This window comes from Rhamphochromis sp. 'chilingali', assembly GCF_963969265.1.
Source record: "Rhamphochromis sp. 'chilingali' genome assembly, chromosome: 18".
NCBI lineage: Eukaryota > Metazoa > Chordata > Actinopteri > Cichliformes > Cichlidae > Rhamphochromis > Rhamphochromis sp. 'chilingali'.
Window position 1 is genome coordinate 11,535,495 of NC_137945.1, and position 25,549 is coordinate 11,561,043.

General features: G+C 39.4%; 1 protein-coding gene across 4 annotated transcripts; it reads left to right on the plus strand.

The window, feature by feature from the left end:
• The first annotated feature begins 576 nt into the window (after positions 1-576).
• On the plus strand, positions 577-6,425 carry LOC308385407 (inositol monophosphatase 1-like). 4 transcript variants are annotated; one of them, XM_080864267.1, is made up of 9 exons: positions 577-706; positions 3,151-3,235; positions 3,393-3,532; positions 3,627-3,731; positions 3,856-3,901; positions 3,985-4,093; positions 4,960-5,068; positions 5,886-6,037; positions 6,198-6,425. In XM_080864267.1, the coding sequence occupies exons 2-9, from the start codon at positions 3,173-3,175 to the stop codon at positions 6,323-6,325; spliced, it is 852 nt and encodes a 283-aa protein (XP_080720393.1). In that variant the 5' UTR covers positions 577-706; positions 3,151-3,172; the 3' UTR covers positions 6,326-6,425. The 4 variants fall into 4 exon arrangements, with proteins under 4 accessions (XP_080720393.1, XP_080720394.1, XP_080720396.1 ...); XM_080864268.1 differs by having other exon boundaries at positions 613-706; positions 3,122-3,235; XM_080864270.1 differs by having other exon boundaries at positions 669-706; positions 3,155-3,235.
• The last annotated feature ends 19,124 nt before the right edge of the window (positions 6,426-25,549 follow it).

Below are 25,549 nucleotides of genomic sequence, written 5' to 3' on the forward strand. Positions count from 1 at the left end.
GTTCATGGGGAAACTGTAAAGACTTTATCCAACTTCCAGCAGGCACATTGAACAACAGCCATGCACGCACACATAATTGAGACCGACTCACCAGGGGACCTTTCAAACTATTTTCCACCAGTGGAATACAATAAAAGGACATAAAGAGAAAGCTCAATGGATGTGAAACTGCCAGGAAATATAAAACTAAGCGAAGCTTTGTTTGTCATACCAAATCATGTGTTAAAAGTCCAGAGCTGGAATGTAATTTTTGATTCCTCCAAAAAAGCAACCTAAGATTTCGAGCCCTAAAAATCAGTCATAATTTATAATCCAATATCAAGACTGAGAGTGTGGGAATTTTCTGGGATGCATTGTTCTGTATTCGATTACAACTCACAGAAATGTATGGCAGCGGGCTGTGTTTTCCTATGGGACTCCACAAGAATTAGGGAGACACTCAAAATTTTCCACTTACTTTCTTAAGGATAAGGATGCACTCACTCTATGGTGAATGTGCCATCAGGTTGTTGTAGGTCTCCCTGAGATGGGACAGAATGTTTTCTTCCTCTGATTGCTGTGAGAACCATCTGAGGGCGGTCCCAGTACTTTTCCCACTTTGTCATGCCAGCCTTTTTAGCTGCTTCATCTCTTCAATGAGGCAATTTAAAGTTAGGCTTTTCTAAAGAACTTGCAGTAGTATCTCGAGGCAACCTGACTCCGCAAGGTAAGGCTTCTTATTTTTTAAATTCTTCACATTAAACTTTTCTTGGATTTTTTTTTACAAAGCATTCTCTGATCTGCTTGGACACACTTTAGAAGTAGATCTAATCCATGTGAAGCAGAAGAGCTTAGACACTATATGTTCTGCAGTACAGTAGTACCTCAGGGCACAATGTACTCAAGGGTGTTGTCTTGTCCTTAAGTAACAGGCAGTTCTCTCTGCAGGCATGCTGTCTGCAAATCCTCAAATCAATTTAGCTGGGAGTGTATTTAAATGTGATGCAATTTATGTATCCCTAAGTGCATTACTAACTAATTTTCATTTATGATAGGAATGATACGCTCAGTTCCTTTTACAGCCTTCTTAGCACAGATATACTGTGCTATAAAACAGACATTCTGATAGGTGGAAGCAGCATGGATTAGCTGGGACACTTTTCTGTTTTTTTTTTTTTTTTTTGTTGAAGAAAACCCCCCAAAACAATGCCAAAGAGAGAGAGAGACGGTGAAAGTGGTCAGGCAACAATATCTATGTATTAATATTTAAAAAACCAAAATGTGATATGAGGTAGTGATGCCTAATTGCAGCAGCCATTAAGAGCAGCCATATGACATGTTTTGGTACAATATATGTGGCACACCTACTGCACATTTGTCTGATGTTGTTGATATTAGTGCATAACAGTGCTCACAACTTCAGTCTTACACCAATAAATATCTACTGTTGTATAAACAGTTTGCTAATTATGCAGGCTTATAGCAGTATTTTATTGGTTTGACAGACCAAAAACAAAACTGAGTTTGAACCCACTAAACAAACCAAAAGGGGGGAAAAAAGCAGTAAATAGTGGTTGATTTGGCCATTCTGGTGCACAAGGGGAGAGACAAAGACAGGGCCATTCAAACACCTGTGATAACCACAAAACCTGTCAGTATCCTGCTCCCTAGTATTACATGAAAATAAATTGATGTTGTGATTAAAGTCTCTACTGTCAAATTTGAAAGTGTTTCCTCTCCACATAATGCCAGAGGAACATGGTGCAGTCCAATTGGCAATCAGCACCCTTTAAGCTGCAGCTGATGTAATGCAGCTTTGATCCTTCTAACACAATTCAGCAGGCACCTCCAGCGGAAAGGTGGTAACTCAAAGAAAGCTGGGTTATTGAAACACAAATTAAAGGAGTTATTTGAAAAGAGTGGTTTGCTTAAGTGTGTGAACTCCCAGTTCAGATATTGTGCTTTAAACATTTCATAGCAACGCTCTGAATATATGTACCTCCAATTTTTGTGTCTTTTGTATTTTGGTTATGTGCATTTTAAATGTTTTGCAAAGTTGGAAGTTTTAGAGAGACTTGAAACATCATCTTTAAGTATAGTGACCAGTGTTGGTCAAGTTACTTGAAAAAAGTAATCAGTAACTAATTACCGATTACTTCCCCAAAAAAGTAATCCCGTTACTTTACTGATTACTTATTTTTAAAAGTAATTAATTACTTAGTTACTTAGTTACTTTTTAAAAACACGATTTACAACCTGAATAGGTGATAAAGCGATAGATCTTTCAGCCCAATTCTACTTTTTCTGCATAATCCATCATACAAAATGTAATCAAATGGAAAAGTCTTTTTTTAAAACTTGTTTTATTAGTTTTAATCTTTTAATTCCAGAACATAAAATAAAATATTTTTTTGTGTTTACACTCAGTCTTTCAAATAGATGCAAGTAAAACACAGCAGAAAATAAATAAAGTCAAAGACTCAGCGGTCCTGTTGCTCTATCTTCACCTGTAAAGCAGGACTGCGGTAGGCGGAGGTTTACCCTGGTGCAGGTGTGCCGCAGCGGTCAGTTGAAGAATCCGCAGTTTCTCTGTGAGTTTCCCATTACGTCATAGCGCACTCGGTGCTTGCTTGGAAGTTTAGGGGTTTTTTTCGCTGTAAAAAGACGTTTTCTTCCCACGCACAACGGACACTAATGTTTTTGTCACTTTTTATGGAATCAAACTCAAAGTAAGGTCAGTACTTCCACGCTTTAAACGCTGCACGCTCATGCTCTCTCCCGCACTCGATATATGATCCATTGTTGATCTGCACACAGCTGTTGTCACGAACATCGCACTTGCTTACGTCACTGTCATGAGACATTCTCGCAAAAAAAAAAAAAATCAGGGTTTTAGTAACGCAGTAACGCAGCGTTCCTACGGGAAAGTAACGGTAATCTAATTACCGTTTTTGCAATAGTAATCCCTTACTTTACTCGTTACTTGAAAAAAGTAATTGGATTACAGTAACGCGTTACTCTGATAGTGACACATTCTTTGTGAATGCCCATGAGGATGGACAAAATAACTTGGACATTTGTTGCATTGTTTAGCTCTGCCTTGTGGATGCTCTAATGTTTTTTGGCTGTAACAATTTTACAGGCTGGTTTTCTTTTTCAAACTCTCCTAAGCAAGCCTCCATATAAAAGCAAAATGGAAGATCCATGGCAGAAGGCATATGACTTTGCTGTTGCAGTGGCAAGAAAAGCTGGAGCGGTATGTCTTGAACACCCATTTGTTGTCTGGTGACTAACTTCAAGTGTACACACAGCATTAAACATTACACTACTAATGTTTAAAAAGCTGAAATGGGCATTCTTTAAAAAAACAATTTAAGGTGGATTGACAATGTGCCAAAATTTAATTTAATCAGGAAATTAGGAAAGCTGGAGAGAGTGAAATCAGAGTCATGACAAAGAGCTCCACTGTGGACCTCGTCACCAAGACTGATGAGAGGGTTGAGAAAATCATCATCGGGTCTCTTAAAGAGGAATTCGGAGAAGGCACGCACTGGTGAGTCATGCATACCCACCATCCCCTATTTATATATATATCTGTTGTTGTATGTGGGTATTCCTCACTGATCCACTGCTGCTTCGTTCTGCAGTTTCATTGGGGAGGAGTCAGTTGCCAAAGGCGAGCCATGTATCTTGACTGACAAACCTACATGGATCATAGACCCAGTGGACGGCACCACAAACTTTGTACATGGGTAAGCTTTTTAAGTGATGTAAGGAAAGATGCATATAACTTTCTAGGCTCAAACAACTTTTGATAAGAGTGTCTATTTAAGCTTTTCTGACTAACTAATGCAATACACATGAAACTGCTTGCAGATTCCCATTTGTGGCTGTCTCTATTGCATTTGCTGTCAATAAGGAGGTATGTCAAATGAAGCTACTATATTAGAGAAAATGCGCACAGATCTCTGGATTAGTCAATCTTAAAAATGAAATCTGTTTCAGTTGGAGTTTGGTGTGGTATACAGCTGCTTGGAGGACAAGATGTACAAAGCACGACGGGGGAAGGGAGCTTTCTGTGATGACGAACCCATTCAGGTGTCTGATGTGAAAGGTACAATGTCCTCATGACACACGGTTTAGTCTGTTATGTAAAAACTGGCAAATGGACACCGTATTAAACCCCTGTTGTGCAGTAACATGATGGACTTCTCCAGTAAAATCTTATCCCCCTTCTTTATTAAAAAATTGTCCAACAAAATTGCCTACATGAGCAAATTTGAGTCTATTTACCAGTACTTTTAATGTTTTATCGAACTGATTTGGAAAATAGGAAATTTGAGCTTGATAAAGGATTGTGCATCGGTATTATCAAGGATGACTAATTAAACATAAATCTGCATTATACTCTGGAGTGATTTAACATCCTTATCCAAGATTCCTTTAGAACCGTTCCCCAACTTATTTATTTATTTTTACTTAAACTTTTTTTTTTGTATTACTTGCTACATTACTAATGGAATTGACATTTGGTGTTTGTGTCACTTTGGGGACGAGTGTTGCTGAGCTATCGGGGTTTTGTCCGAGGGTGACACAGTTGACAGACTTCTCAAACACTGAATAATTTGATGCATATTAATGAGTTTTAAGGACACTGTTTTAATGATTTTGAACGAACTGGTGATTAAAATGAGATACAAATTCATGTATCCCTGTTTTGATTTGAATACCAAATCAGATGCTTTTAAAAAACAAACAAACAAACCCCAAATTCTAATATGTACTGCAAAAGTAGCAGAACTGGTCGATTTCTAATTAAGACGAAATGTGCCCTGATTTAAGAACAACATTTTGAAATGAACATTTGTGTCCAGATTTATCAATATTCCCAATGTACCACTTTCTGAAACTTCTGAATCTAGTAATAAGGTGTATATCTACTGTTGCATACTAAGAATGTTAGACTTGCTCTCATTGCAGACATTAACCAGTCAATAATCATCTCTGAACATGGAACTGATAGAAGCCCAGAAAAAGTGACAAAGATCTTCTCCACAATGCAAAAGAACCTCTGCATCCTAGTGCATGGGTAAGTGGGCCTGGATTGAAACGCTATACTGTGCATTGCAGTCAAAAGTCATTTCCACAGGGATTTTTGCAGCCACAACTCAACAAAATTGCCTGAATTTTTTATTTTATTTTATTTTTTAAATCTATGTATATTCAACATGACAGGGAAATGCATAAATTGCTGTCAAAGGAACAGGCGTATTGCCTGTTGTATGCAGATCAATACAGCCTGCTCTGATTAGGTGTCAAATAGTCTAGTTTTTGTCTAAGCAGCTGGCATCTCGCATAAACAAGGTGTCCTTTAAGTCTGTGCCATGAAGCAATAGTGAGACAAGTCCCATATGGAGGTTTGTAAAGGACCTGTAGACTCAGCTTTAATCGCAGAGGTTAAACAGGATGATTTTTAAAGGAGTGTTTTCAGCCAAAGTCCCATCTTTATCTAAACCTTACAAAGTAACTTTAAAATTCCTAACTAGCTAGTGAAGGTAAAGGGTGGTGAAAGGCATACTGTATGCCAAGGAACACCAACAGTAAAGAGGGTGAAACCAAAACATTTAATGTGTTAAAATGATGCAATAAGTTCAAACTCAAGGTAGATGATGAAACTGCTTTAGAGCAACAAAACCTGCATTTCCCCTTTTTATCTGTAAATATATAAAGTACCATGATGGATTGTTCCACATAACTTTGGCTTCATCATATTTAAAATGAAGAGTCATGTGTCACTCAGTGTTGAACTTGGCAGCAAAGTTGCTGTTGTTGACCGGTGGTATGTTTTCCTCACTGCTACTGCAATTCCCAGTATCCCTTTGATTTTTTTTTTTTTGTCCTGACAGGCTACGTGGGTCAGGAACAGCTGCTACAAACATGTGTCTTGTGGCGACCGGGGCAGTTGAGGCTCTCTTTGAGATCGGGATCCACTGCTGGGATATTGCCGCTGGTGCAGTTATAGTCAAAGAAGCTGGAGGAATCCTCCTGGATGTTGATGGTTTGTATGATTTCTAAAAATCTTCTCAAACAGCTGGTTATGAAGCATATGTGCTTGGAAATGAGTGTTAATGAATATCATTAAAAAAGCAATATGTTACTTGTTGAAAACACTGACTGCAGGAGTCCTTCTCAATAAAGGCTTTGTTTTGACAATATAGGGGAACCATTCGATCTAATGTCTCGGAGGATGATTTCAGCAAACAATGAGACTATTGCTAAACGGATCATCAAGGAAATAGAAATATTCCCAGTGGTGAGGGATGACGCTCCAATAGAGAAGAAGTGAAGGTGCTTGATGATCGTTTATACTGAATTTCAAGTCCGCTGCAAAATGGGAACAAGAAAAGCTCTTTCACACCTTTGTCAGAATAAAAATCTCTTTGCTGTACTCGGTTTTCTTAATGTGAGTGCTGGATTTTTGACTGGCTGCAGATTTTACATATAGATTCAAAGTAAGTCATCAACTGAAGGATGAAATGGTTATAATTTTGAATACTTGCATAATTTGCACATAGTTTGCTTATGGCTTTCCATTTGTATAATATAACACATGGGGAGCATTCAGCCTTAGAGCTGAAGGCTTATTGGCTGGATTTCCAGTCGCTGTTTATCTCTGTACCAATCCGATGGAAATGGCTGAATTTAATCTAAGGTTCTTATCAGTGGAGATGATGGTCTTCTGCAGTTAATTGAGTCCATGTTGGAGTCACTTGATAAACACTGATCTGGTCAAGTGTCATATAATTAATGTGGTTAACACTGCTGCTGTTCACACAATTTATTCCTCATATAAACGTCGTCCACTAGAGGTCAATAATGCATCAGGAATTCAGTGGGATCTTCAAGGACGTTTTTTTTTTTTTTTAAATTTATTTATTTTATCCCCCCCTCCCCACCCGCTGCTGCATTTCTTAAAATTAAAGGCTGCTTCTGTTCTCTGGTTTAAAAACAGACAAAATTCTCCATTGTGTCGCTAAACTTCTACATTTTCCCTCCATGATGAGAAGTTTCCCAACTTCCAGTCTTTTTTTTAATATTTCGTCTGCGCTCATGCTGTAAAATAACATCTGGCTTCACAATGAATTGGAGAGGAAGTGGGGGGGAGTGGGAGAAAGGTAGAACAAGCTGAGGGTGAAAGGAAGCAGGAATGGCGAATGGAGCAACAAGACAAAGCAGCGGGAACAACGGCAGCTGAAGCGGCGGCAGCAACAACAACAGCAGGAGGTTGGGGTAGGGAGTGCTAGGCTGAGGGGTCTATGAACATGTTTACACTGCTGACTTTGAATAATAAATAACTGCAGTTATTGTGTGTAATTATGCCCCTACACATCTGCCGCTGCTGTAGTGTATGATGTATGTGAATTAACAGAGATGTTGTTCGTCACTCTTTCAAATGGCAGAATCCATTTCAGTTCCACGTTTCACCATCTCATGTTCATATTTTGTTTTTTAAATTATTGTCATGAGGGAGCACGGAGAGGAATTATGTGCTGCGAGACAGGCTAGCAGATAATAGTTGCAAATACAGTACATCTTAACATTTACTTGAACTTGCCTGGAGTACCAGATGGCTGGAAATTGCCTAGTAGGACAATACAGTAAATGCCACAGAGGTCAGAGAGCCTCACACAAGCTCATAAAAGTCAATTTAGCATATTTACTTGAAAATATCAGCTTTTTCTGTCTTGTAAAATGAGCTTATTTCATAATCTAAGGCCATTAGGGGTATTGATAATTAAATTGTTTTCCATCTCCTTTTTATGCAGCAACATCTGATGCATTACACCGTGTTGATCTTAACGGAATGGCATATATTGAACACAACCATAGTTAAATATATGTTATTAAATGTATGTCAGATGACTTTTAATTCAGTGTATCTGAGCTATAAACTGATATAAGGATATTTTGAAATTTAGTTTATTAATTTATCAATGTCTTTTGATTCATAGTGCGAGCATCTCAGTAAGTTAACACTGAGTTTCTCACTTTCGAGGTATACGAACATGTTAATAGTATTACATAAAGTGAAATTTGGTTACCCGTTCATTCATTTATTTGGTGTTTATACACTAATAACAGAAGAGAAGCTTTAATAAGCATTTACAAATATCCACACATCTACTAACAGCTACACAAACTGTGTTATTAACAATGTGTGATATTCAGATCACCAACAATAGTTTTAATCTGTTACTCGTGTAACAAAATCACAGCTGAAGTCGTCTAGACAGGATTGCAACCTGACCACTCCACAAAACGGAGAGCAACACATCAAGAGAAGGAAACTGTGTTTGGACAGCGCAATCTAAAGAGTAGTGGATGCACAAAAATGACCACATGACTTACTTTAGCAGTATTTACATCTGCCGTGATGTTGCCAAGATTTCAGTGGCTTATTGAGAGTAACAGAGGAGGTAAAAAGAGTGTTTGATCCAAAAGATAGAAAAGAGACATAGACCCAAACAGACTCTAAGGAAATGATGCCTCATTCTTTCACACAAGTGGATTACAGTAACCACCATCTGCTGATACACTGCTCACGCACAAAGCTTGTGTCCATTATCTTTTCACATACGTCAGATATCCCATTCAAAACTCCCTGCAATCCTGAAATGAATAAGCAGTCAAGAAAATGGATGGATGGACTTCAAAACTCCTCTTAGTACCCCCATATTTTGCTCTGTAGCAGATGTTTTTTAGGAGGCTCTGCAGATAAATGCACTGCAGCTGATTGGGTGGAAAGACAAGGAAAAAAACACCAGAAGAAGCACAAGGCCCTGTCTAACAAGATTGAGCCTAATCGTAATGTAAGATGCAGTTTTTGTGGCTCATCCTATCAGGTTACCTTCACTGTTCCACTCAGAAATGAATAGAAGTTTATTTGGACCATTAGTGTGGTCATAAGATGTTGGCTGGTTCTTTAACGTTGATAAAGGCCATATTAATCACTGCAAAGTGCTTAATATGGATAAAAGCAAAGTTACCATGGGTAGCAGTTACAGTTAGACAATTATTTTTATTATTAAGAAGTCACCTATACTGTAATGATATTTTTATTGCTTTAAAAACAACAATAATTTAAAGATGGACTACAGTATGTTGACAAGTTTATCCTCTGGCCACCTGGGATAAACTCCATCCCTTCCCAGGGTAAAGCAGGCATAGCTTTTGGATGAATGGATCAGGGATGGATGGATGGATGTTTGCAGCTGCCTCTGCATGCATCATGATGACAAGCAAATAGGTACCAGGTTTACAGATCCTCCATCATTTTTTGCTATGCTATCTGTTTTTTTTTTTTTTTTTATTCTTTAGTGCTCGATTAGGAAAGGATCTTTGTGCAGACGGTTATAGAGAGGTGTAGTTGTCAAGAAAAGAAAAAGAAAAGGGGAACTGGATGATGCAGTAGCTTCTCGTTTGTCCATAAAGTTACTCTTAAGTGGCAATAACAAAAAATTTCTGATAGAGATGTGTGTGTGTGTGTGGGGGGGGGGAGCACGCCGTTATTCATATTGTAAGTGCAGATGGTGTCAAAATGAAAACATTTTCAAGTTAAGTGCACCAGTCATTTCAAGATATTTTTTTCTTTGTCAGGCAGGATAATTTAACACTTGAGGTAGAATTATACAAAATAGGTTTTCTTTCTTTTTTAAAAGAGGAAGAAGAAATCATCCAATCTGTTGAAATTATACATGATGAAACAGATTGTAATAGAATCTTGAGGAGTGTGTCCTGTGTATTTTACACTGCAATCAATAGAGCTGGGAGAGAAAAGGGAGTTTTAAACAGCCGTCTAAGATGTCACTGCTGCTTGATTTGCTAATTTCTTACTGTAAATGTCTAGAAATGTGTTAGTCAAGTGGAGTGAAATTGAACACAGAGGAAGGAGGAGACCATCACAAGGAGAAAAGCCTGGAGATTTCCAGTAAGAGTCCACCTTTTCTGCTTCAGTAGAGCCAGGAACAAAGCTGGCTGCATGAGATTGAGTCTGTGAGTCCTGAGGGTCCGGCATATAAAACCACAGTCAACAACAACAGCCCTGATCAAAATGGAAAAGACAGGAAGCCTTTAATTTATTCTTGTTACCATTATCTGTCATCATTAGGTAATGAAGGCTTGTGGTTGCTTTAAATGCGTGACCGAAATAAATACACAGCACTGTACATCCTGTACAGTACAGCTCAGCTCTGGCTCGCTGATATGCATGGGTTATTATGCACGGTAAGCTCTACTTCCATTCCTGCCTCTGTCTGTGCCTCTTCTTCCTACTTTTTGTCAGTCAGTATAAGTCATGTTATGCAAAACATCTGAAGCAAAGCCAAAGAAATTAGCTTGTCCTGGCCGGCAGCCATATTGACTTGGGGGCTTCCAGTCCCTGTTGTTTTTGATGCACTATTACGCTAATATAAAAGTTGAGACACACTTCACCAAAGCATGTGCTGAACTTATGCTTTCTACCTAGGGCAGATCGATGTTCATAACCTTCCTTGAGGAAATGAGGGAACGGTCTGGACATTGTAATGAAATCTAAATCTGAAAGTTTTATGAGGGGGAATGTGTGAGTGGTGTCTATCAAAAGCTGCTAAAAAGTGGTGAATCAATATGGATATTAACATCAAACACGCACGCAGCTATAGACAAAATCAATGGTGATAATCCTAAGTAATAGCCCTCGAAGCCGTTCGTTTTTACATTTATTTTTACTGATTTTTTTTGTCCCTGCGAGGTTCCCTTGACATATTAATTGCTTGCCTAAGTGCTCTATTTTCTGAGCACTTTGATTAATCTTCTTTGTCTTGTCTGTCCATCGTTATTGATCCATTAAACACACTTAATCTTTGCTTTTTAAAACCACAGGTTTAATTATATCTGCCGGTGATGTACTTTTCATCCTTCCTCGCTTTAGCCACCTGTCCCTTGTCCTTATATGTTACAGTCCAAGGAGTTTTTTAGTGCAAGCACAGCAGTAACTGCACGGCCCCAGTTAGTTACCCCCCCCAGCAATATGGTGCCCTGTAAAACCCTGGTCTGTTGCAACTGGCTTCTCAGTGTCATTCAAGATGTTTGAGATGTGAGAATGAGGAATCAATACGCCTGCCTGATGCTCGTGTGGGCGTTAGCAATTAGCAGTTGCCGCCTTGGATCGGTGGCAGATGGATCAAACCGCAGTGGGGCATGGTTTCTTATTAGCTGCTAATTTAACAAATAGCATGCAAAATTTACCTGACTTACCTCGCACTTTGGCACTTTGAATCATGGAGGAGAGGTGGGTGAAAGTTTTCTACTCTTATTGAAAAACTTTAAGGAGAAGTCCAACTATTCTTCTTTTTTGTGAAAAAGGCTTGAATTTTCTTTTTGTATTAATCTTATGAGCAATGTTCATAAACATGATTTCAAGTGTGCCAGTGTTTGAAAAGTCTGCAAAAGAAAATGATGGACCCCGGAGAGATTCTTTCTTCTGCACGAAAAGTGGGTTTTCATTTCTGTGATTGCTGTTGACAATGCTATTTACAAGACTCAAAAAAGCCCTCGATGAATGCACTTATACTCTTGTTAGAGTAATATTTGCTAACAACTACAGTGCCAACTGTTGCATGAAAGGAGTGTGCAGGGCTGCTTCAAGAATTATTTTGCCTGTTTTTTTTTTTCTTTTTTTAAAAAAAGGAACGAAGATTCTTTCATAAGCGCAAGCTTGCTTGGCGCTGACAGCCAAAGGAAGCCCGAGGAAGCCAATCCACAAGTTTCTAACCTTCCAATCTCCTCTCAAATCTTTTGTGTTCAAGATATTCAAAAGATGATTTAACTTGAGAACAAAAGGAAACCTTGACCAGTCAGAGTCAGAGGACCGTTTTGTCTTCACTATTTATTATTCATCTCTTTTCTTTTTGCTTTTTTTCCATTCCTGCTCCCTGCATATGTGAGGCTCATAAACCCATGGCACCACTAATGCACATAAACCAGATTACTTCATGCTCATATTTAACCACTGTTAATTTTAAATAAATTCTGGATAAAAAGCGTGCTGTTTTAGAAGATTTTATAGCGATTTCATGACTTGTGTACGACACACACAGTCTAATAATGTTCGGTATAAAACAGCGACTAGAGATACTACCTGTAAACTCCAGGATACATCTTGTAAATAAAGCTAGAAACGAACACTGTGCATTATAAATCTGGCTTGTTTTGCCAAACATCAATGCATTTAAGAGTGGAAGGCATAACTGCTTCAAAGCTTCACGCAAACCACAACTCTTAACCTTTCTTCTCTTCAGTAAATCTGTGTTCCAGTTTCAAACAAGAGATTTTTCTCCAGGGATGCTTGGAAATAATAAGCAAAATGATGAAATATTTGCAGGTTCGCGCAATAATTTTAACTTTGTTTTTACGTTTTTTTAAATTTCCCCAGACGTATTTTCTGATCAACCAGAATGTAAAGAAAAAAAAAACAATTAAAAACATTTTTTATTTACATTTCAAAATCAATTTTATTTCCAGTGGTCTTAGGAGGGGGGGGGGGGGGGGGGGGGGGGGGGGGGGGGGGGTTGTTAGGTAAGTAACCACTCATCCGTTGGTATGTGGGTGGTCTACACGACCACCGGCTAGACTGTGTCACCCATATGTCTGAACACGGTCATTACTCCCCAGAATCCGGAGAGGAAACACATCACAAGGGGTTTATTACACACGGGGAGTGACCACGGCTCTGCAGTAGGGTGACCCCAAAGGCAAAGCATTCATGCATTTGAATAATCTATTGCACCAGCTCATACATTTGCATATCGCAGCAATTCCAAGTCACTGGGGCACTATGATTCACTTCCCTCTGCCCTCCGCGTTGTTACTAGTATGAAGCAGGATGGATATTAAGCTTATTTGAATGCGCGTTCTCTTCATGAATCTTTAAGGCTGTGTAATAAAGGGCGCGTTGGTGGGGGGAGCGCCAAATAATGACTGCTGAAACATTTTGCTATTTCATTTGGAAACGTCGTGGACGGCAGAAAGCTCTGTCCACCAGGAGATGCCTGATAGGGCTCTAAATTGTGAAGAAGACTGACATGGGTGTGAATTTAACAATTGCCAGTTTGAGTGTAAAGAGAGGTTGTGTGGTGTGCAGTGAAGCAGCCCCTCCATGCTCTCTGCCTCTTACCCACCTTTCATGGATCCTGTAATGGATACAGCCTCTGAAGGATTTAAGGATGGCCAGGCAGCTCACCTTTTAAAGTAGAGCTTGCATGTAAGTCTATCCTGTGGCAAACTTTGACAAAGCATAATGTTCCTGCTGAAAGCAAATTATTTTAGTGACTGTGAGGATATATATATATATATATATATATATATATATATATATATATATATATATATATATATATATATATATATATATATATATATATATATATATATTTCTCCTTCTTCTTCTTTTTTGTTGCCGTTTTGCTTTGCAAACCTGTGCGGCGTACAATGAGAAGTAATTAAATCTGACCTTTTGTGATGTTTTTACATCTCTCTGGTGTGCCTTTAAAGCATTTTCTTAATGAATGTGGCATGTTCAGGCGCTGATATCCACCACTGAGTCAACAGAAAGCAATGGGGAGCACTGTGTAGTCATGCACTCACCACCGAGGTTATTGTGAGGATTGTCTAGGAAGAAGAAGAAGAGCACAGAGGAGCTACAGGAATGAAAGATGTTAGTCTGCCAGTTTGTCACAAAAGCAGTGTGCTCCTGTGTGATAGACTGGCAGACCGTACTAGCTCACTATCCTTGGGGACACACAGGCTACTGTTGTAGAGTCACATTTTTTTTTTTTTTTTTTTGAGAAGCTTCTCTCATTTTCTGAAGCAGACAGAGAGGCAGAGAGAAGCCACTGAATCGGTGTCTTGGAGCAGACATGCTTGGGTCTTGTTAGGCTTCTTGTGTCTGTGAAAGTTTATGGCCTGAGTCGGACAGAAAGTCCACAATCAACTATTATGACACGGAGGATAACAAAAAGAAGTTACACTGGATGGATCCTCTCAGCAGCATTTGAGTGTGTTTGAAGAACTGCCAAAAACGTTCGCTTAATGACATCGGGCAAAACAACCGAACGCTGCTGGAGGTGAGAATAAGGCCACCGCATTTTCTCTTGACATTGTGGGTAGGCAAATCAATTCAAGCAACTTTATTTAAACAGCCCAGAAAAAAATGTTACAGAGGGTTTTGCACTCTGTATTGCAGAGAAGCCCCATTGTTCTCAAACCTTCGATTCAAATAAGCATATTTAGTCTCGCATGCACAGAGAAGCTGAAATAATGATGGTAATATAATGGTAAATATAGATGTTTGCAAAAAGTAAACTACAACGTCGCATAACTATAATGTGCCAGAAAAATGTATATTCAGTATGAAGCTAGGAACTACAAAATAAACCTTGGTCATCCAAGTGCTTGTGAGAGTTCACGTATTTCAAAACCATGGGAACTAACGTACTGCTTTAACAGCCTCCAGTTTAGAATCTGTCTTCAGGGATTTGCTCCAATTCAGCTATAAGAGTATCACTGAGGGCCAGAGGTCCTGTGCTGTTCACTGGCTGGCTAGCAAGTGGTGTTCCAGTTCATCCCTCAGGTATCAGATGGGGTTAAGGTCAAAGGTCTGTGTCGAGTCAAGTTCTTCCACTCCAATCTTGAAAAAAAACCAAACAAGCAAAAAAAAACCATTTTGTGACATATTTAAGGTTTTGAAATAGTGCTTGGCCAACAAGAACGAGGCTTCCACAGAATCTGAGTTATTAGAATTAGCGCAAACTCTATAGAAACTATACCATAACAAAGTGAGCCCACATTGAAGTGTAGATTCATGTTTCAGTGACTTAAAGGCTTCTTTTTTGACGTAAACTACAGCATGAGTTCATGCTTAATACTCGTACTGGTTGACTTTTAATATGTTTGTTGGATGTTGAGCCGTACAGTTAGACAGTCGTGAGCACCGTCACCTAATAGCAAGAAGGTTTGGGGTTGGAAAAATGCCTCCATAGTTTCGTTTACACATTTGCCTAACTAGTAAAAATAAATCCCTGCTCTGGTGACTTCTTGTGAATAACGGAGCAGCCGAAAATAGTTTTTGGGGGGCTGATGTGTTGAGGAGTGGAGTTTGTGTGGTTTTTCTGTACTGGAGTGGGCTTTTACACACACACACACACACACACACACACACACACACACATGATTGTTAGGCTAACTGGTTATTCTAGGTGTGAATATGAGTCAGAATGGTTGTTTATCACTTGGATGAACCGTCCAGGGCCAACTGGTGTCAGCTGTGATAGGCTACAGCTCCACTGTTTGGATAAAAGGATGGCAAAATGGATTAATAGCCACTAATATTTTTATTTTAGGAACTTCCAGCTCTTGTTTGGTTGATTTTGTATATTTAGCCATAAGTGCTTTTATTGCTGAAAGCTAACCACAGCCAAGAGTTTTAATGTAAACCTTGGCTTCTGGTAGGAGAGTCAAGTGTTTTTTTTCTACACCTTCCACCACACGATCAGCTCAAATGTGGCGCTTCATTCATTTAAGGAAAACACTCTTTCTGTAGGCAATCCAAGCAGCAATTACATTATATTAAATGTGCACACTGGACCAGAGTGTATGTGGCATGTACGCTTTTCAGTACATGCAAATGTATTACTAAATCGTGGCTGAAAGATCATGTTCATTATGTTCACTGGATTTATAGCAAACAGTGTAAAGTGAACTACAACTGTGTATCCAGAGCAACAGAATTAAAACACACAAAGTAGCTTATTTAATTACTTTCAATAAATGTTATGTGTACAAGGATTATTTGTGTAGGCTAAGTGTAAATTACAGAATAATTTAATGAATAAGATCTAATAATAAGAAATAATCTGTTTGTGGCAGATTAATTTCCCTGAATGGAAACTTTATATTTTGAATCTTTGTTGCAATATTGTTCTGAACACAGTTTTTATTTATTTCTTTTTGTGTGTGTGTGTGTGTTTTGTGTTTTTACTTCAGGGGAAAGATAAACTTATTCAGAAACAAATTATTAAACAATAGTGTGAAAAACATCTCAGGAAAAAAACCCACAGTTGTCATATCTTGTAAATCTGTTCACAAGCTTCGCCCACACAAAGAATCTTACTGGAGCATCGTGGCTCAAGTATCTGGCAGTAAAACATGATGGGTACAGAGTAAGTGTCAAGGACAGAGGTCAAATGGAGAGCCAACAGGAGCAGGATGGTGCCCCACTAAATAGCTACTCTCACTCTGTAACTGTAACTGTTGCCTGGATACTGTATGATTCTAATTAACAGTTTTGTGTTTTGCAGCCTCTCCTGTTATCCTCAGTCTCTCACACTTGCAATGCTGTTACAGCTTATGAGCCATATTCGTTGTTGTGATGAATGCTAAACTAAAGATAAAATTAAATTTCTCAAATAATTGCAAAAAACAAAAGTGTGCTGTCTGGTAGATAGAAGAGCAGGTTGTGGGCGGATCTGCCTTTAAGGTTTACGGACTAAAAACCTCTGTAGATACCCCTCTCTAGCTCGTTATTTTTCATAACATAACAGTCCATGATTATGTAAAATCTCCATTGTGGATCAATTCACCATTTAAATTTTTTATTTTTTATTTTTTGCAAACAATAAAACTCTTTCATATTTCCAGTAAGCTTGAACGTTGCCCCTGGGACCTGTGCTCTTTTAGCGATTAGGATAGCTGAACTCTCGCAGAGTCTGCTCTTTGAATTAAGTCCCCCTCCCTTTTTCAGCAGGCCTCTCACTAGGCTGATCTTGCAGGCTAATTGGCCTCAGGGTTGATGTGCAGTGTTTACCAGGGTTCCTCTGGGAGCTGGATGAACCGGTAGAGGGAAGGGTTTCTGCGGCTCCCCTACTGTCAGTGCCAGCTCAAGGCACGGGGGGCTAGTCCTTATAACTGTCCCCCACAGTGTCTTGCCAGGAACTAGGCTTCAGCTTCATGATAAACTAGAAATTCTGTAGTTCGTCTTAGATGAATTGAACAATGCAGTGGTAGGAAATAAAAGAAATCAACCAGAACCCAGAACTACTTCTGCAGACGTGACTTACAGAAAGCTGTGTGATAACAGTGTGGCAAGGTGTAAGACTGGTGTCTAAAGGAAGGCAAAAATATACGGGGTGTAAGGGGTTACATAAAAGCAATCAAAGATTAATAAGCAATCTTAATCATAATCAAGGTTTTTGTTAGTTAGAAACGTCCTTCTGTTAAACAAAAACAACAGTTTATCAGAAATGTTGTTAAAGATAATTGATGATTAGTGAAACAATAATTGGGAATTATGATTATTATCAAAATAACCACACTGATATTCAGAGGCCTGATTCAGTTTTACAGTGGCACATTGTGAGCTCTAATCCAACTTTATCATGTTAAAGGATCATTAAAAAAAACCCAATTTTGTGTGCTGAATGAAGAAGCATGAAAATCATTTAGCTGGACTTTTGTAGTGTAACTCTTTCTGGATTTGACCATTATGCCAACATTTCTGAAAAAAAAAAGTGTTCTGGTTCTAGGAAGCGAAGGCCATTCCACAAAAATTCTAATAAAAAAAAAAGAAAAAGAAAGAAAATTCATTGAATGGAGTGAGCTACTCTCTTCGCAGAATAACACAAATTAACTCTAAACAGGCAAGCAGTTTTCACACATGTACAGAGGCCTTTACTTTTCTAGACATCCCTGACAGCACTGCATGTGAGAATACAAACTGGGTTTTGAACCTGCCAGCTCCCGAGTAAAAAGATGTTGGATTCCACTGATATACAAACAGCTAATAGTGCGGTCCATTCAGCTACCTGTCGAAATTTGGACACACTCATCCACTACATGAACAAAAGTATTGAGCCATGCTTCTTGATCTTTGAATTCAAGTGGTTTCAGTACTGTTGCCACAGGTACAGTGGGGCAAAAAAGTATTTATTCAGCCACCGATTGTGCAAGTTCCCCCACTTAAAATGATGACAGAGGTCAGTAATTTGCACCAGAGGTACACTTCAACTGTGAGAGACAGAATGTGAAAAAAAAATCCATGAATTCACATGGTAGGATTTGTAAAGAATTTATTCGTAAATCAGGGTGGAAAATAAGTATTTGGTCACCTCAAACAAGGAAAATCTCTGGCTCTCACAGACCTGTAACTTCTTCTGTAAGAAGCTTTTCTGTCCCCCACTCGTTACCTGTATGAATGGCACCTGTTTGAACTCATCATCTGTATAAAACACACCTGTCCACAGCCTCAAACAGTCAGACTCCAAACTCCGCCATGGCCAAGACCAAAGAGCTTTCGAAGGACACCAGGAAAAGTATTGTAGACCTGCACCAGACTGGGAAGAGTGAATCTACAATAGGCAAGCAGCTTGGTGTGAAAAAATCAACTGTGGGAGCAATCATCAGAAAATGGAAGACATACAAGACCACTGATAATCTCCCTCGATCTGGGGCTCCACGCAAGATCTCATCCCGTGGGGTCAAAATGATCATGAGAACGGTGAGCAAAGATCCCAGAACCACACGGGGGGACCTGGTGAATGACCTGCAGAGAGCTGGGACCAAAGTAACAAAGGTCACCATCAGTAACACACTACAACGGCAGGGAATCAAATCCCGCAGTGCCAGACGTGTTCCGCTGCTGAAGCCAGTGCATGTCCAGGCCCGTCTGAAGTTTGCCAGAGAGCACATGGATGATACAGCAGAGGATTGGGAGAATGTCATGTGGTCAGATGAAACCAAAGTAGAACTTTTTGGTATAAACTCAACTCGTCGTGTTTGGAGGAAGAAGAATACTGAGTTGCATCCCAAGAACACCATACCTACTGTGAAGCATGGGGGTGGAAACATCATGCTATGGGGCTGTTTTTCTGCCAAGGGGACAGGACAACTGATCCGTGTTAAGGACAGAATGAATGGGGCCATGTATCGTGAGATTTTGAGCCAAAACCTCCTTCCATCAGTGAGAACTTTGAAGATGAAACGAGGCTGGGTCTTCCAACATGACAATGATCCAAAACACACCGCCCGGGCAACAAAGGAGTGGCTCCGTAAGAAGCATTTGGAAGTCCTGGAGTGGCCTAGCCAGTCTCCAGACCTCAACCCCATAGAAAATCTGTGGCGGGAGTTGAAAGTCCGTGTTGCTCGGCGACAGCCCCAAAACATCACTGCTCTCGAGAAGATCTGCATGGAGGAATGGGCCAAAATACCAGCTACTGTGTGTGCAAACCTGGTAAAGACCTATAGTAAACGTTTGACCTCTGTTATTGCCAACAAAGGTTATGTTACAAAGTATTGAGTTGTATTTTTGTCATTGACCAAATACTTATTTTCCACCCTGATTTACGAATAAATTCTTTACAAATCCTACCATGTGGATTCATGGATTTTTTTTCACATTCTGTCTCTCACAGTTGAAGTGTACCTCTGGTGCAAATTACTGACCTCTGTCATCATTTTAGGTGGGGGAACTTGCACAATCGGTGGCTGACTAAATACTTTTTTGCCCCACTGTATATAAAATCAAGCACCTCGCCATGCCATTACAAACAATTGTGAACGAATGGCTAAAGAGCTCTGTAAGGAGCAAAAGTTAGCTTACACAGCAATGGATTTGGTCTGAAGCTGAATCCGTAATTAGTTACTGATTACTTTTTTCAAGTAACTTGACCCACACTGAACAAAACCCTTACTGCTCATTTCTGTTCTTTACATTCCCTACAGCAACACAGTCAAGGCAACAAAGAAATTATGTCACGATACATAAGAAACAGAATGAAAAAACTCATAAAGGAATCTAGTTTCTTATCCTCCACATATGTGTCTAGACTTTTGACTGGTACTTTATGTGGGTGTCATGGTTACTGCCACCTGCATGCTATATCCAAGCAGCTCACTCGCTCTAATTTCACTTATTATTTCCAGTACTTTGAAGCGCACCATTTCCTGCTGTGTGCTAAATGTATGAAACAAGGAAATTGTTTGAAGTTCATGTGTGAAAAGAAAGATAAACAGGTGGACCCAGACAGCGACCCACCACAACACGTAGAAAGTTTCAGAAACAGATGCTACACAAGTTTTAATCTGGCAGCTTTACTGAACAATTGTGGAGGTTTTTTTTTCTTGGTATTTTGAAACTATAATCAGACCCACAGAGGCTGATGTCCTAAACATGTGACTAGCAGATTACTTCAACCAGCTGTGCTTACATGAGGAATTAGACGTTTAATGTGATATACATGATGATGAGTGATGGTTTGGTAGAGATATTACTCATGATCATGGTTAATATGATACTTACTGATTGTTACTTGGATAATACTTTGGCACTTAAGTGTTAATAACTTCATATTTCCCTGTTATTCCAACTTTGATTCCTCCTTATTACCCCACGCATAAAACGACTACTGATAAAATACCTGCTTAATGTTCTTGAAAATTAGAGTTGTATTTAACCAACTCATATTTTGATCAATATGAGAATACACATTCTGTGAATACACCAACCACTTCATTAGGTACATCAGCAAGCTGTTGGATTGCTTGTTGATGCCAGTATCTAATCAGGCAATCACATGGCAGCAACTCAATGCATGCGGACATGGTTAACCTGCTGAAGTTCAAACTGAGCATCAGAGAGATTTAAACCACTTTGAATGAGACATGTTTGTTGGTGCCAGACAGGCTGGTCTGAGTATTTCAGAAACTCCTGCTCTACTGGGATTTATCCCACACAACCATCTCTAGGATTTACAGAGCATGGTCCTGAAAAGGAGAAATATTCAGTGAGCAGCAGCTTTCTGGGAAAATGCCTTATTTCTGTCAGAGGTCAGATGAGAATTCCCAGACGGCTTCAAACCAATAGGAAGGTAACAGTAACTCAAATAGCTACTTTTCAAAACTAAGGTGAGCAGAAGAGCATCTCTGAACGCACGTCACGTTGAACTTTGCAGCGGATGGAATGCAGCAGCAGAAGACCACACCATGTATCACTCCTGCCAGCTAAGAACAGGAAACTGAGGCTCCAGTTCCCACAGACCCACCACACAACAGAAGATTGTAGCCTGGTCTGATGAGTCTCCATTTCTGTGACAGCATTCATAGTACAGGGTCTGAATTTGGAGTAAAAAGAAAATATGCATCCACCTTGCCCTTTATCAATGGCTTAGGCTGTTGCTGGTGGTGTGATGGTGTGAGCAATGTTTTCTTGGCACACTTTGGTCCCTTGGTACCACCTGTGCAGCATTTAAACACAACAGCCTACCTCAGTATTGTTGACAGCAATTTCAATCGCTTTGACTTCCTTTGACCTGTCTTCTGATGGCTGCTCCCAGCAGGATACACACTGTGTCCCAAAATCATCTCAAACTGGTTTCTTAAACAGGAAAATCAGTTCAGTGTACTGAAATGGCCTCCAGTCACCAGATGTCAATCCAATAGAGCTCATCTGGGATGTGATGGAATGAAAAGTTCACATCATGGATGTGCAGACAACAAGTCTGCAGCATCTATGCTATCATGTCAATATGCACCACAACTCGGAGGAATATTTCCAGCACCTTGTTAATCCATGTTGTAAAGAAGACAAAAGATGGCCCAACCTGCTTCCTGCAAGGTGAACCTAACAGAGTTACAGTGAGCGCATAGTTTCAAGAAATCTCATTTAAAAATTAAGTATGAAGCCTGTCAAAAATGCAGGCCTTTATTGTGGTACTTGCTATAATTTTTTAATGAGGTCTTCAAGGAGTTTCAAACATATAAACATGGTTACATAATACAGGGGGAAAAAAGCTAACTTGGGAAGCAAGAATTTTATGTTAAAAAATGAATATAAAAGATAATGTCACAAATCGAGTGTATTTGTGATAAATGCAGGATCTGGCATTTGAAACAAACTAAACAGCCGTAAAAGTCAGTGAGTTGTGATTATTTTGCCTGCGGTCACAGAGGTCACCGCTGGCTTTTAGCGACCTGACTGGTTTGTGGGATGGGAAACACCAGACGTGCCAGGCATGGGCTAATTGGTCAACAGTGACCTTTTAAGATGCAATACTGGTAAAATGCTGTTAAAATGGTATACATACAACACTGTCTACTTAAGCAAAGCAGATTTTAAAAAAAATTCAAGGTTAAACCTAACTGACACGCTACAATAGCTTCCTCTCTCCCACATCTCCCCCACAGCTACAATCCTGCTATTTTTTCCCTCCATCATTGTCAGACTACATCTTGCTTTTATTACCAGCTTTAGTGGGGAGAATGTATTTTTTCCAGTCTATGGGCACAGAGCATGTATTTAAATTTCAAAACAATGTGCTCATTTTGCAAAATTTCAGTCGAACAGACTCCAATTAAAACTATTGTATTCTGATCAATGTTTTCTGTTTATTTGTATTTAACTCCTCAGGAAACGAGAATCGTCTGTAACATTATGCTCTCTTCTCGTTTCAAGCAGCCTCTGAGTGCGGCTACATTGTTAACACTTGTGAATGGGGCACAGTGATGGAGGGCTCTTGCCTCTAAAAATGCTTTAGAATTGCATTTTCTGTAAATTAAGCAGACACTCTTGCTTTCAAATGGGCATTTGTTTCAATTATCTAGATAGAGCGAGAAGCTGTGTGACTCTGTGCTCCTCTTGAATCTTTTCTTATTGGATGGGAAGCCAGATGGGAAGCATGGTAGGCAGAGAGAGAGAGCGAGACAGAGTGTCTGCCAATGGGTGTATGGCATTCACAGGGGCTGAGACAAATCAATTACAGATAAATGCCATGTGCACCAAAAGAATGCAAATGCTTATCAGTAGTTCTGGACTCAGTTGAAGTGGCACAGCTTGAGTTTCACTGACCATTTGTGGAGAAAATCTGAACAATACCAACAACTCTTGTTTTTGCAGCTCATATTAACACCGCAAAATAAGCTGCTGGGTCATGGCAATAATTGTCGACTGGTTGGTTCATCTATGAAATTCTTTAGAAATGCAACTCCATTAGAAAGCCTGGAAATATATGTACCAATTTTTATGGGCTTGTGTTATTTTCAGTACGTTTGCGATGACGAGACAGCGCAAACACCAAATCTTTAACTGGAGTCGCACCCTGATTTAATTAAAGTGATGAGAGCAGGCTTTGGCTGAATAACACCCTGAACCTGTGGCGCTGGATGTTGAATTTTCAGCCTTTATTTTCTTGTTTGTGTGACAAGTGAGTCTACTTTCTTGTTGCTAATACCCAATTAGGGAGATGATTATTGATTGAGGTGTTGAAAGTTGACCGCTAATCTCCCTTCTCTGGGGGATGAGGCGATCGATAGGTGAGTGTAATGAGCAACCTGGTTTCTTGGTGCTAATAAACAGAATTAGATTCACACTGAATACATATTTGTAAAACAATGGATTGGGGATTTGATGTGCACATCTTTTACTTTAATTGAACTGACATGCTGGCCAAGTACACAAGAAAAAGCAAGCAGTTTTGTCTATAACACACACACTCACATACAGAGACACACATACATAACAAAACGTGTTTGTATTTTTTGTTTTAACAAGGCTAATCTCCATAAAGCGCACTCGTTTGTGCAAAAAGCCATGTGAGGATGATCTGTTTTGTTGTTTATATGTGCCATACATATCTATAAAGCCACGTCTGAAGTTTCGGCGCGTGCTTGTATTTAAATTTTGAGAACCCTTGGGTGCTTATAAACAAACAGCGATTAAGAGTGAAGGTAAGCTAATGCCACCAATTGCTACTGAACAGCATGATTATGGTTAATTACTTCCAGAAGGCAATTTTCTCCCCCTTACACTTTGTTTTACCAAGTTTGGTGCGATGAAAGTGGCTCATGAATGAGTGACTGCTGCTGACCCATCAAGGGCAGCTAAACAATCAAAACATAGAGCAACCGAGGAGCTATTATTGTAACGAGGAATGTGTTTTTCAAGGACAATACAATTGTTCTTGACATACAGGTCGTACACCGTTCTTGCCTTGATTAGACGTAATACCTCAGCGAGGCATCCTTTTTGTTTTTCCCTTGCCATTTTGCCATTGTGCCTTCATGCCACGTTCCTCCACTGTCCTGTGAAATGCACTTTATGTACAACCCACCTGTTTTAGTGTAGAGAAAATGTCATGTTGCCTGCTGGTTGTCACTTTCCTCTGAAAAGAATGCTACAGTGTGCCATGATGCATTCTCTGTGGACCGTATTAAAATGCAGGGAAACTTTAGAAAATATGACACATACCTGAGCACATTAAATCTCAGACTTTTGAGATTTCAGATATAATGTAAAATAAGATAGCTGGCAGCTGGATATATATACAGCCCGTCTACGTGGTTGTGAAAATAAAGCCAAGGGGGCTTCAGGTGATATTTCCTCTAAGCTAAGTTTCAAGCATGCTCTCCTCTGTATGATGCCAACACTACATGCAAGTTAGATAAAGCTCATTTTTCTTGCAGTATTAACTAATCTAAATGACTACGTATATAAAAACCGTGTCTTTTCGTTGCAAATATTACCTCACTGCAGCTCCTTCCAGCTCTCCGCAGCATTTTGGAGACTTGAAGCTCATTGTTTTTGTGGAGTATTGTTTATTCTCCCAGCTAACATTTGCATCTCCCGTAGAAGCAAAAAGTGGGTTACAGTGCTGTGCATAAAGAAATACCACCACTCCTTTCTTTATTTGTTACAAAAATGGGAAAGAGGTGCATTATTGAAACAGGCAATCGTACTTGGAAATACAATATGTGAGAAAAAAAACCTTGAAGGTTAATATTTCGTACAACCACCGTTATTCTTCAACACCACTCTTTTACGCAAGTTTTCTTGTAATTTCTTTAAGGACTATTCGGGAATAGTTCTCCAGGGTTCTTGAAGGACATTCAAAGCTCTTCTTTGGATGTTGGCTGCCTTTTGTTATGTTTTCTGTCAAGATGATCAAAAACCGCTTCAATAATATTGAAATCTGGGCTCTGGTGAGGCCAGTCTATGACTCATAGTGTTCTAGTGTGTTTTTTTCTAACCAGGTGCGCTTTTACTGTATTGGCAGTCTGTTCGGGATTCTTGCCATGCTGAAAAATGAAGGCTTTACAAATCAGACACTATCCAGCTGGTAATGCATGGTGAATCAAAATCTGACTGTACTTTTATGCTTTCATTATTCCATCAATTTTGACAAAATACCCAACACCACTGGCTTCAACTGAGGCTCAAACCACAGCAGAGCCTTGTTTTTCAGATGACTGTAGACACTTCTCTCCTGACCTTCTCTGTACATACTGATGACAGTTTGAACCAGCATTTTTACAGTTGAATTCAACTCTCCATAAGACTGGATAGCACTGATTTTCAGTCCACTGATTTTCAGGCAGCCTTTTCTCACTGTTTTCCTTCCTTAAGAATATTTTCTTGACAACTTCCTTTATACTGAGACCATTTTTGACAAAGGGCCTGATGCATCTCAGGTCCTGTGTCATTTCTTAT

Bases quoted from the DNA above. Each gene is read 5' to 3' on its own strand.
- LOC308385407 (XM_080864267.1), top strand. From the start codon at position 3,173: ATGGAAGATCCATGGCAGAAGGCATATGACTTTGCTGTTGCAGTGGCA. The intron at 3,902-3,984 runs GTATGTCAAATG...AATCTGTTTCAG, and splicing joins CATTTGCTGTCAATAAGGAG to TTGGAGTTTGGTGTGGTATA. The intron at 5,069-5,885 runs GTAAGTGGGCCT...TTGTCCTGACAG, and splicing joins CTCTGCATCCTAGTGCATGG to GCTACGTGGGTCAGGAACAG.